At 38.7% G+C, this 14,096-nt stretch overlaps 1 protein-coding gene across 1 annotated transcript in view; it reads right to left on the reverse strand.

Annotated features, from left to right (window-relative positions):
- The window catches only part of LOC117388976 (inactive dipeptidyl peptidase 10-like), a 149,688-nt gene that overhangs the window by 49,077 nt on the left and 86,515 nt on the right, over nucleotides 1–14,096 (reverse strand). The window contains exons 2-3 of the mRNA XM_055230514.1: nucleotides 249–360; nucleotides 37–132 (exon numbers count right to left, since the gene is read on the reverse strand). Of these exons, the coding sequence (XP_055086489.1) occupies nucleotides 37–132; nucleotides 249–360 (208 nt within the window). The remainder of the gene's footprint in view (nucleotides 1–36; nucleotides 133–248; nucleotides 361–14,096) is intronic.

Genomic DNA, 14,096 nt, shown 5'->3' on the forward strand with positions numbered 1-14,096 from the left:
AGAAAAAAAAAAAAGTTTCAATAATAATTTTCTTACCATTAATCCACTTTGCCTCTGGATCATGTATCTGGAAGTTTGGGTCAAAGAGATCATCAACTGTCAATGGAATAACAAACGGCTTTCCTCCATCATCTGAACAGACAAAATAAAAGCAAAATAATTAGGATTCGATGAGGAAAAAAAACAAAAAAACGAAAGAAAGAAATTAAAAATGAAAGAAAACAGCATATACACTAGTGACCTCTGACCTCTGGAGAGCAGGACGATGGACAGTCCGATGAGAGACAGAACCACCACGATCACCAGCAGAGAGATCCCGATGCCCTTCCAGTTTCTGTCATTCCCGATCGCTGCTATCTCCTGTAACACAAAAAAACAAAATAAAAAAGACATTAGTATAATAAGAAAGTAATAACAGCCATGTCAAGATACTGCTTTGATTCTCAGATTTGCCACAATGAACTTTAACAAGTAGCATAAAGATTTGGGTTGACAGCATAGATTGTGTAAAGAAGCTGCTGGGAGTGACCTCTGGGAGAGAAAGCGCCTGATTTGTCCTTTATTAATGTTCATATCTTGATTTACAGACACAAGAGTGAAATAAAAACCACAGGATCAGGTAGAGCGAGTTAATACGAACATCACAACAACAAGACCAAAATGAGGAGTCTGACAGCAGCAGGTACAGAGAGAGGACACAGTTAAAAAAAAAATAAAAAAAAATAACTCAAAATGACAAACAACTCAAAATAAAATGAAAAAAAAACAACCTAAAAATAATTAAAAACAAACAGAAAACTCAAAATATCTAAAAATAAATAAATAAAGAAAGAAAGAAAAAACACCTCAAACTAAAACTAAAACTAAAACGAAGAAAGAAAAACAAAAACTCAAAATAACTCAAAAAAAGAAAGAAAGAAAATAAATTCAAAATAGCTAAATAACTAAAAATTAAAAAAAAGAAAGAAAGAAATGAACCCCAGGATCATGTAGAGGGTTAATACGAACATTTAAGACCAAAATAACTCAAAATGACAAACAACTCAAAATAAAATGAAAAAAACAACCTCAAAATAATTAAAAACAAACAAACAGAAAACTCAAAATATCTAAAAATAAAGAAAGAAAGAAAGAAAGAAAACACCTCAAAATAACTAAAACATATAATAAAAAAAGAAGAAAGAAAGACAAACAAAAACTCAAAATAACTTAAAAAAAAGTGAACTGGAGCTGAAGTGCGCCCGTGCTCACTCCCTGTTTGGAACATGGCAACTAGCAGGTTAGCTCTGTCCATTTATTTATACAGTTGCCAGGATTTGTTTGTGTGTGTGTGTGTGTGTTCTGTGCTGTTTCCCCCCCTCCCTTCTGTGTTTGAGCCTGGAGGTGGGCGGAGACTCTGGAGGTGGGCGGAGACTCTGGAGGTGGGCGGAGACTCTGGCACCGCCTACGCACACCTGCTTCTGATCAAGCAATCAAGTCTTCATCTGTGAGGACAAAAGGATTGAGGATCCAACACTCAGGGCCAGATCGTCACATTCCAGTATTCTTGTCGTTTTTGTTTTTTTCTTCATGTCACGCTCCAGTTTACTTGTTTGTGTGTTTGTGTATCCACGGCGATTCTGCTCCTCTGTCTCCGACCCAGCTCTCCATGTCCGGTATGAACACCCCCGCCTCTGACCCTGCGACCCACGACCTGCTCCAACACGACTGCCTACGACACCGCTCCCCACTGTCTGCTCCGTCCACCTTCATTCACATTCATGTATCTGCAAATAAAACCCGAGTCTGTATCTTTGGTCCCGCCCATCAGCCTTTACCACAACAGTCTATGGTTGATGGAGACAAAGCTTTGCCTGTCTTGGGATATACTTTTAATATATGAAATTGCCATAGTTTTGATTAATTAAGGCAAAATGCACAAGTGACTTTTCCCTTCATATTTTGCCTTATTGGCCAAATGATGTGGTGAGCTGGTCCCTCCTACACACAAACACAGGATGATCTGGAACTGTCATTTAGCATAAGACTCTCTCAAATACACAAGATACCAACAAGACCAGGAACAAAATATAATATAACTTATACTAAAAAAAAAACTTGTATTGAAACTAGATACTCATTTGAGGAGGTATTGATACTGAAAGTCAAATTCACAGGACATTAATGAACCTTTCCTTAATATTTTTAGAATTATGTGTCTCTGTTTCACAAAGTACAAGACACATAGTCCAGTATAAACCCATGGAGCACTATGAACATACCTAAGTGAGGACTAAAGCAGGACTAAACCAGGACCAAACCAGGACTAGAGCAGGACTACATCAGGGCTAAACCAGGCTCATGGACCACCACACACATATAACACACATGTGAATATAAAGTACTACGTCTAAGAAAGTACTACGTCTCAATAACGTGTGTTTTGTTTCTCTTTTTTTGTTGTTTTTTTTTTTTTGTTTATTTTCATTGTGGTATCAGATAGACTATTAAGTATCAAGTCTATTCATTAGTATTGAAATCGAGTTTCATAACACGCTAACTTGTACTAAACCCACACGGTAATATAACAGAAAGTCCTACAATGTAATGTTGAAAATCACATTCTATTGTCAACGTAAAGTGTTTTTTAAATTGTCATTGTGGTATCGGAATCAGTCTATGTTGATATGAGTCTATGTTCAGTCTTTGTCTTAGTATTGAAATGGAGTTGGACATTACTTATACATTGCATGCCTCTAGCTAGAATATGCATGATAATATTTGAGCAGACAACACAAGTCTCAGGCTGTTTTTGAACAACACATTCCTCTAAAAAATTCAAATATGTAGAACAACTCCCAGAAGACAAGCCCAATAATGAAGCCTCAGATTGGTGCCAAAAGGACAAGTTCATTTGGGCGGCTTGATAAAACATTTCTATGTACGACAACACAGCAGCGCAGAGAGATAGACTACAATTTGTGTCCCATTTTCTGTCATATCTGGCTCTTTTGTTTCCTGATTATCTCCCTTGTGTCTCTCCGCGGTAAATAAACCTATCTGGATTACATCGCCTCCAGCGCCTCCGAACCCGCGCGCTGTTTATGGATCAGTTAGCTTAGCAACCGCTTTAATTGGCAGCGCGATTCCAAAGATAAATATCCTGGAGCCATGCCATGCCCCAGCTCGCTCATTCCCACAAGTTTTTCCCTCAGATTCCAGCTTTCGTTTATTAGCATTCCGTAACAGTTCCACGTGAAAGACATTTTGTGCTTTGGTTACTGTGTCAAATTGGGTAGAATTCACTTGCAAAGATCAGTTGTAAAATCGCAGTCTCTTGTGATCATTTACAACCGAATTGTGATGCACTGCGCTATCAGCCAACTGTCGAAAATGTCTCCTTTACTCATTTGGACACTTTTAAGTAGTGACCAGGGTAGACAGAAAGTTCAATAAACCAAGACTAAACCAGAACTAAACCAGGACTAACCAGGTATAATGCACTTCTGATAGATATTGAACAATGAGGTGCACAAAATCAGGACTAAATCAGCTTTAATCCAGCTTGAACCCAGGTCTAATCCAGCTTGAACCCAGGTCTAACCCAGGTCTAAACCAGGTCTAAACCAGGTCTAAACCAGGTCTAAACCAGGTCTAAACCAGGTCTAAACCAGGTCTAAACCAGGTCTAAACCAGGTCTAAACCAGGTCTAAACCAGGTCTAAACCAGGTCTAAGGGTGCGTTCACATTTGCACACAAGCCACATCAAAATTGAGACTAAACCTGGACTAGCGCAAGATCAAACCAAGTCTGCATCAGGACTAAACTGGGCTCAAACCAAAAGTGAACTAAACCAGGACTAAACCAGGACTAAACCAGGACTAAACCGGGACTAAACCAGGTATAATGCACTTCTGATAGATATTGAACACTAACACAGAACACAGACCAATAACCCATGAGAGGAGCACTAAACTAGGACTAAATCAGTTTTAATCCAGTTTGAACCCAGGATTAAACTAGGACTAAACCAGGATTAAACCAGGACTAAGGGTGTGTTCACATTTGCACACACACCACATCAAAACTGAGACTAAAGCTAGACTGCATCAGGACTAAACCAGGATTAAACTAGGTCTAACCCAAAACTAACCCAGGACTAAACCAGGACTAAACCAGAACTAAGCCAGGACTAAACCAGGTCTAACCCAGCACTAAACCAGGTCTAACCCAGCACTAAACCAGGTCTAACCCAGAACTAAACCAGGTCTAACCCAGAACTAAACCAGGTCTAACCCAGCACTAAACCAGGTCTAACCCAGGTCTAACCCAGAACTAACCCAGGTCTAAATTATGAAGAAACCAGATCTAAACCCGGACTAAATTAGGTATAATGCACTGCTGACAGAGACTGACGACTACAAACTGAGAACACCCCACAAAACCTAAACCAGGGTTAACCAGGACTAAACCAGGTTTTACATTTGCACACACATGCCACATCAAAATTAAGATTGAACTAAACCAATACTAAACCAGGACTATCACAGAACCAAACCATGACATGACTAAGACAGTGTGAACGGTCCCAAAACCAGGGCTAAACCAGATCTAATCCTGGACTAAGTCGGCTCTAACCCAGGACTAAACCAGGTCTTAAAGATACTCTACTCTAACTCCTAAAATTACTTTTCAAAATGTCCATGTTTACCTTAGTTCTCCCACCCACTAACATAAAATAAAGAGTTACTCATCAGTGGTCATAATGATGTGGCTGATTTCTATTGCTTTGTTTCTAACTGTTATTCTGCTCCATTACTTGCACCATTCCATTTTACACCATAAAAATACGCTATTAGCTTATTTGAATGTTTTTCTTCAGTCATTATTCAAAAATGCAGATTCTTATGTTTCTTGCCGTGTAAATTTAAATATAATGGAAGTAGATAGCGGCTCTCCCTGCTGTGATACTGTACTGTGATGAGTGGTTCATTCACAAGAGCGCTATAAAAATGTCCCTCAAATATCATTACGGCAGATACGAGCTTCAGTTCGTTGTGTTTCATTTATTTCAGTTATTGCATGCTTTAGTTGAGTTGTACAATACTCGTGTTAAAGGGCCCATATTACTCTGTTTCTGATCTATGTTCTAATGTTGTTTCCTCGTCACAAACACACCTGGAGTTGTGTTTTTTTGTTTCATTCACACACGTTTAACGCACAAACCCTGCACATTTAGGCCGAGTTCTTCTCTCAAACAGAAAACACTCGTGATGTCATCATGTGGTAATACAGGAAGTGCTCTACTTTGTTTGGAAATGTCAATCTCTACTGAACAAAACATAGATGCTAGATGCTAACTTGACAACTTTATGACATCACAAGGTGGAATAGAGTGTTTGGAGATGTACAGATTATTAATAAAAGGTTACTCAAACATGAAACACAACTCCAGGTACGTTTTTTGAGCAGGTAACAACATTATAACGTGTTTTAAAGCTCACAACAGTCCAGTTTGTGTAATATAGGAGCTTTAATATATGATAATACATGAAGAATAGTCTCGCTCTAACCCTGAGAGAATGTCCCACATACACTTCTTTTACAGCTCAAAGAAAAAACTAGTCAAACCGAACATGCATCATCTATAGCGAGAATGTGATTTTAACTTTTCTACAGAGACATATTTGCATGTACGGGCAAAATATGAAAAGGGTGGGAATAAAATGTAAAAAGAAAATGAGTGTAATGTGCAATTATATGATCTGTGAAGTGAATGGAATGTGCAATATTGTGGATGGTGCAATAATGAGAACTGTGCAATGAGTGGAATGTGCAACCATGGGAATTGTGCATTTTTTTATTGTGTATTTTGACCCTTCTGTGACCCCAGCCCTTGGGACAATGAATGGAGATGATTCTTTTGGCTATAATCCGGTGTGTTTACGTCATTAACATGCTTTGTCACAACCAAATAAATAAATTAATTAAACATGTAATTGTGCTGAAAATGAAAACACACATTTGTGACCCTGGTAAACAACATTAATCTCCTCAGAAATAATATTTTTCATTGGTTATGTAGGTTTTAGGTTGAACATTTCTATACCAACTTTTTACTTTTACTGAGTGCTACTGTCTGCACTTTCAACTCTACTGCATTTTTAACTGCACTGAAAAGTAAAAAGTCCTTTTCATAGGATTCGAGGGGTTATTTTTTATCAAGTTCGAGGTAAGTTTTCGAGTTCAAGCTTCAGTTTCCAGCAAACGAAATAAATACACAAAATTCATAAGAAATTGATTTGTATTGGTACTGTTGACCAAAATATGTATCTTTTTCTTCTTTTTTTTTTTTTTTTTTTCTTTTTTTAAATCCATATCACTACATTTAACACTTGTGCGAAATAATTTTACTTTTTACTCTTAAAGTACATTTATACTTTTACTCAAGTCGATTTTTTTTCATGTAATACTTTTGCTTGAGTATTTTTATTGTAGAAATGTAGAAGTTCATCCACCTCTGCTAATAATGATCTATGCCCGAGGTGGTAAATTATGAAAGATATCATCATTTCAGAACTTACTTCAGCTCGTCTGGCAAAGTGAACGCGTGTATTTCTCAGTCTGCGTTCTACTTCCTCGCGTCGTGCAGTGATGAAGCTTTCACACACGAGTCTACGGCGACGGAGCCAAGTGCGTCCAATAGAATAACTGAGACGGATCTAAGTTTGGCTTCATGAATATCGACGCTGGTTAACCCCGACCAATTTTAACTCATCTTTTCCCACTGACAGCGGAAGTACAGACAGCCAGTATTTCAACGAATGGGGACAATATTTACATGATGAAATGGGAGGCGGACATGTTGTAATAAATATCCCAGAGGCAGTGAGTGTAGATAGTACATCAGCCGGAGCGGGCCGCGGCGGACAGGGACCACTTGACATTTGTGTCAGATTAAAGCAAGAGGAATGCCACAGTAAGGATTCAGGACTTAGCATATTAACTTCCTCGGCGTGAAAGTGTCTACAGATAGAGAGGGGGAACAGGGCAGTAGCTCAGTGAGACGTATTCCCAGAAACTGCGAGGTTAACAGTTCAATTGCCATTATCAGCGCGAGGAATGCTAACCCCGGGGGATCGCAGATTTAAGATTTTAACGCAACTGCTCCTCCACATGAGTCGACAAGAAGAGACGTGAAGGGCAGAGTCTTAGTTGGTAGAAATGGGCACCAGACAATAAGGTTAACAGTTCAATTCCCGCTATAACCAGGATGAATGCTACAATGAGGATCCAGGACCGAGCGTATTAACACTGTTCTTCTGTGTGAAAGAGACTGCAGACAAGAAACGTGAGGGCAGTGGCACAGCTGGTAGAGTTATACGCCCACAAACAATAAGGTTAACAGTTAAATTCTCACTCTAACAGTAATGCTATGATGAGTACCCAGGGCTTAGCATGCTAACCCGGTTCCTCTGTGTGAAAGAGAGAAGGTGTGAAGAGGGCGGGAGATCAGCCTGTTGAGTTGTATGCCCAGAAACAGCAATGTAAACAGTTCAACCCTAGCCCTAAACCCTAACCCAAGCATGGCCAAAGTCTGGCTCGGGGGCCAATTGCAGCCCGTGTACAAATTTCCGCTGGGCACCAGACGATGGCAGCAGATCTGAGGCCGCACTCTCGCTGACTTCTATTGCCAACTGGATAAAGACAAGTTTAAAGAAATTCGAACCTTTGCTAAGAAAATGCTAAGTTTGTTTGGTTCAACATATTTGTTCTCAGTTATGAACTTTAATAAGAACCGTGCGAGGACAAGACTGACTTTCACGTGTGCGACGTTTTGTGCATCAAAACCACTGTCTTTGAGCCAGACCGGGCCTATTTCCTACAGTCAGATCTGTTTCACTCTTCACATTAGTGCAGTTATTTCTTAGCCTTCTGAGGTGAAGAAATTCTAAAATCTCAATCAATTTATTTGATTGTGATTATCAAAAGGACAGTTTAAATGTTCACTTTTTCATATTTATAATCTGTGTATCAGTCATTTGGTTTTGAAAGGTGAAAATCATTTGTAATAAAAAGTTAAAATAATTAAATAGTTCATTTTCATTTAATATTAATTATTTCAAAGAATGATCAGGCTGAATGGCCCCCACACATTTTCACCTCATCAAATCTGTCCCTCTTTGCAAAACGTTTGGACACCCCTGCCCTAAACCGATAACCCCAACCCTTATACAGGAGGAAAATATGTTACATTCCATTAATATATGCCTTTTTTGACGCTTTAGACAAGCTGGGTGAAGTGACTTGCTTATAGACACAATGGCACTAAAAACTAGAACCAATGCGGCCCCACTCCGGCACATGGCGTTCCCAGCGTCCTCCCATCCAAGTACTAATCAGGCCCATGTCTGATCTCTGAAGCTAAGTTGGGCTCTTAGCTTCAGAGATCAGACATTCTCAGGATGGTGTGACTACAAAGGCAGTGGCAGAGATGTTAGCCCATGAAAGGCTGTTGGTTCAAGTCCCATTCTGTGCCCTCTGTAACAAATCAACCACCAATGGGAGCTATTTTCTGACTTCTAACATATTCCTGCTTCAACCTGTCACAAGAACATGTCCAAACAGTTCATATATTACCACAGAACCAACCCGATTTAAACCAGTAAATGCCAAACTAGGACAGGTCTGTGAAAGTTCAGATCTGAAGGGAAGGAGGTTGATCATGACTGTGGACTTTACAGAAGAAGCAGATGGGAGTCTGTTACATTTGGACCAAAGCAAAGGCCAGAGCAGTGGATGTGAATTAAATGATTGTGTCCCGGTCCAAAAGGTCACAAAAGGACAAAAACGTCATTACAAACAGAATCACAATCTACTGCTCTGTCAGGACCATGGATGGACAGACGAGTGGAGGAGAGATGGTTAGTCCTGCGAGGAGGAATGAAAAAGAGATGTGGTTTAACTGTGGCATTTTAGTTTTATATATGGGGAGTATGTACATGATGTGAGAAATATATTGGCTAAACATATACGTACTGAACTTGATGAGGTCGAACCATAGACTGTATATGTAAATGGGCATAGCTAACCTGCTAGCTGTTCCAAAAAGGAAGTGTGCATGGGTGCGCTTCTGGCTCCATCAACTCTGGCTCCAATTCACTTTCTATTGAAAAACTATCGCCCCTCTCTTCATAACTGCTGCTGTCAGGCTCGACATTTTGGTCTTAAAATGTTCGTATTAACTCGCCGGTATTTTTATTTCACTATTGTGTCCGTAAATCAAGATATGTAGGTTAATAACAGACAAATCAGGCGCTTTCTTTCCGTGACGTCGCTCCAGCTAGGTTTGGTTGACTGCTAAACGGTGCGGGCAGGAAGGGGCGTTACCTTCAACAGTCTCGCTCCGCATTGGCTCTTTGGTTGTTATGATACTCACAGTCAGTATTCCAAGTATTAAACTCCGCTCCAAATTAGCCGCTATAACTTCCAGCCTCGATGAGTTTAATTTGACTGGAGCCGAACGCTTCTTTATACAGTTTTTGGGTTGAACATAGAAAATGGATGCACCATTTTAAAGGTAAAGATAAACTGGAAAATTTCTGGTGTTATAATAAGCAGTATTTAGTTATAATGTAAACAATATGAATAAATGGTCGTATTTTCTGGACTATAAGTTGCACTGGAGTATAAGTCGCACCAGCCAAAAAATACATAATAATGAAGAAAAAAAAACTCAGTATTAGTCGCACCCCCCAACCAAACTATGAAAAAAGGGCCACTTATAGTCCAGAAAATACAGTATTTATTTGCCTAGACATGACCCTGTGAATATGCACAGTATCACCAAATATAATCAGCAGTGTTCTGTGGTGGCTCATGGTTTTGTTGAATGAAATACAGTTCTCTACAAGGACAAAACAGTCTTACCCATTTTTCCCTAGTTTAACAATTTTGTTTACAAAAAAAAAATAAAATAAAATAAAAATAAAAATCATGGTTAGACAAACGTGTTCCTTGTGTAAATTATTCCTTGCATTTTAATTTTGTATATTAATGACATGGGATCCTGTTGCAAATCCCAATGTAATTTTCAACTTTTACTTATTTTCATGCTTTTCTTCACAAAATTCTGCAATTCCACATGATGCAAATCCCACCAAAATAACCTTTAACCTTGATTGCATGAAGGCCGTATAAATGTGACCTTTTAAATGCTTTCTGTCGCGCATTGTAGTGTTATCTCTCCCCTCCCTTATATAAAAGACTAGGGAAAAGCAAACTCGTGCATAAGCCCTGATGAATTAATGTGACAGATTATACCAAAGTGAGTTTTCTGCAGTTCCCGCAGACTCATTACGGAGGTGAAGGAAGCAAATTGAGGTCAGAAGACAGGTGGAGATGTTATCTGACCAATCATCTCCTCCCAACCCGCTTTTAATTAAACCCTGAAGTCCCCTGCACACCTGTCTGAACCAGGAAGAATCACTATTAATACTCAAGGAGAAATCGTTTATCAGAAACACTGCAATTAGTGGAATTTACTTTCTGGAAATAGGTTTGGACCGTTTGTGTTTGAAAATGTAGACAGCTGCAGATGAGGTTTAGTCACTATTTTATTAAGCGTGTCAGGAAGCAGGAATACTACAGGGTTAACATTAAGAAGATTACCTTGAGAAGTGAATCATTTTGCTTTTGAATAGGATACATTTATTGAAAATTTTGGACAAATGCAGCTTAGGAGTTGTAATAGGAAAATGGAAAGTTCAGTGGTACAGAAGGGACTGTTAACACAAAACTAGAAGGTTGCAGGTTCGATTTGCTGACCAAGGACAGTGTGTATTGTCTATTTTGTAAAGTTTTAGCCAATTACCTAAACGCATTGCTAATCTCTCCTGATTGTGATCCTGGCTGGGTCAAATACGAAGAACAAAACCAACATTAATGACACTGTGCCTGATTTTTATTGTCTTAAACAAGTCCATTTGAAACTATTTGCAGTCGTCCAAAGTCCTCACTCGCCTTATGCATTCCGAGCATCCTAATTACTCACCGTGATGAGTTTATAAGCAGTTGCAAATATACACTTCCTGATTATCACACACTAAAAGGCTTCATACTTAGATGCAGACTGCACACAGAGGACTTATTCTGACCTTGAGATCAGTTTATACTGTATATCTGTACTGGAGCCAGACACATTTTGCTCAAATATACTTTTCATTTTTCCGCTGCAGCTGTTGTCATCTTTGTCTTTATTGTTTGGATCTATGTGGTTTCTTTTGACAGTGTCTGTGAAAAACAATTTCCCCCTGGAGACAATAAAGATCTATCTATCTATCTATCTATCTATCTATCTATCTATCTATCTATCTATATATCTATCTATATCTCTATCTATATCTCTATATATATATCTATATATCTATATATATCTATATATATATATATATATATCTATATATATATATATCTATATATATATATCTATATCTATATATATCTATATATATCTATATATATCTATATATCTATATATATCTATATATCTATATATCTATATATCTATATATATATGAGATAAATGTCCCTCAATGCTGTCCTGGTCCCTCAAATTTTTAAAACCAGTAAGTGCCTCACGTGTCCATCTGCCAAGGCCCCTCCCCCTGACGCTCTCTGTGCTGCTCAGCTAAAACACTGGACATTGTGTGGACAGTTCAGTGTAACATGTCGGGTAAGAAGGAGAAGGGTAAAGAGAAGGGTAAGGAGAAGGCTAAGGAGAAGAGTAAGGAGAAGAGTAAGGAGAAGAGTAAGGAGAAGGGTAAGGAGAAGGGTAAAGGGAAGGGTAAGGAGAAGGGTAAGGAGAAGGGTAAAGGGAAGGGTAAGGAGAAGGGTAAAGGGAAGGGTAAGGAGAAGGGTAAGGAGAAGGGTAAAGAGAAGAGTAAGGAGAAGGGTAAAGAGAAGGGTGAGGCTAAGGAGAAGGAGAAGGAGGAGGAGAAGGGTAAGGAGAAGAGTAAGGCGTCATCAGTGCTGTACGTTTTAGGAGAGGATCCACTGCCACATCAAGTTAATACATTTTCTAAGGATTGTTTATTTCTATTTCAAATGGAAACTGAGGAAACTAAAACGGTGACTGTTTTTGCACAACCATCACAAACACAACACCAGACGATATGTGAAATTACGTGTCTCCAAATGTCTAACCCAAACTTAACCCACAATACCAGGTAAATACTGTAGCATAAAATGTGACAGAATGTGCTTTTAAATGCAGTTTACAAGTTCAGTGGTACATTAGTAGCTGTTAGAAGGTTGCAGGTTTGATTTCTTGTGCAAGGAGAGTGCGTATTGTCTATTTTGACCTGTAAACCTTTAGCCAATTACCTAAAAGCATTGCTAATCACCCCTGATTGTGATCCTGGGACAAATGCGTAGGACAAGAGCAGCATTAATGGCACTGAACCTGATTTTTACAGTCTCAAATTCATTTTAAAAAGTTTGCGTTGCTCCAAAGTTATTCCTCACTTGACTTCATGCAGAACATCCTAGTTTTTCAAACCTTAACCGTCAATACCAGGTAATTACTATAGCATAAAAAATGACAGAACATGCTTTTAACTTCACCCACACTGCCACTTATCCACTTTACTGTACTCACCCACAATGCAACGCTCTTGTGTAATCCCTTATGCAACGCAAAGGTCAATATTCAAGTAGTTTATGTCAGTGTTTCTAATAGCATCTTCATATTCGCATACAGCTCTATTATCCCACACTGGCCCTCTTTGTGCTTCTGTTACACGCGCTGAACATCTTTGTCCAGTCTGAATTCTCATTACCAGCGAGACTCCCAGCCCAGACCGCTCAAAATGTCACACAATTTATCAACTTCCACAATAACACGGGTGCGAATCAACCTTGAACAACGCACGCACGCACACGGACACACACACGTCTACCATTTACGACCTTTCAAATCTCAGTCTGGAACAGTCCCTGTCTGAAAACGTGAAAAACAGAACAAGTTTTGCAGTGGTTTCAAAGTTATTCCTCGGTTACCTCATGCATTCTGAGTTTTGTAATTATGCACCGCAATGAGTAGATCTGCCACGATAATAAACTTTGAAGTTTGATAAACGATAATATTGAAACCAACTGATACAATGACCCAAGAGCAGATTTGAACCACAAAAACTACTAAAAAATCAAGAGCTGCAATAAATAAACAGGAGAATGAAATGCTCTAGTACTTCAGTTTGCATCTGTAATGAGTCATAGTCATTAATTTCACCTTTTACGACTTAAATTTTATCATATAACACAAAAAAAATTACCAAAAATGTTGATAAATACTGACCCCAGCTTTCACATATTGAACAATGAGTCAATATATTAATTATAACAGTGCAAAGTTTGGCTGTAATGGTAATGCTAACAACAACTAGCATGCTAAAGTGCACTTCCTGATTATCTAACTATACGCAGAAAGTACGCGGTGGACGTCTACTGCTAATACAACATATGTGTAAGTGAAGCAAGACAAGAAAGGCAAGAAAGTGGGTACAGGTCCATTAAATATAAAAACTGGACAATGGAAACTACTTTAAACGTATATCCGTGCGTTTCGAAGTGATGAAAAGTTAGCACTGTTGCCATAGCTACAAAGTGACATGTTCGCAAAATGCCATCTATTCGTGGGTTGCATCTTAATCTTTCTAGGAGACATTTTGAGGGCTGTTCACCATTTTACCTCACCTGCTTGTTAATTATTGATACCGGAACATTTAACCCCAGATCACATGATGCATAAGGCTAAAGACGAGCCGCACCAGAACTGAGATGGGAAAGAGGCTTTTAGCTGTTCTGCTTCACAAAAATGGAATATGCTCCAAGGAAAAGCAAAACTGGACACGTTGGTGACACAATTGCAATTTAATAATCTGATAACAAACTTTTATACACACACCTGCACTTGGTATTGATGTTTTATATGGACTTATTTGTTTTGATTGTTTTTTTCAGTTTGTGTTGTATTTTAAACAGGGCACCCATGAAAAAGAGAGCCCAAGTGTCTCATTGGGTCCCCCTGTATAAATAAAGATAAATAAAATAAAATT

Source organism: Periophthalmus magnuspinnatus, chromosome 21 (genome assembly GCF_009829125.3).
Source record: "Periophthalmus magnuspinnatus isolate fPerMag1 chromosome 21, fPerMag1.2.pri, whole genome shotgun sequence".
Taxonomy (NCBI): Eukaryota; Metazoa; Chordata; class Actinopteri; order Gobiiformes; family Gobiidae; genus Periophthalmus; species Periophthalmus magnuspinnatus.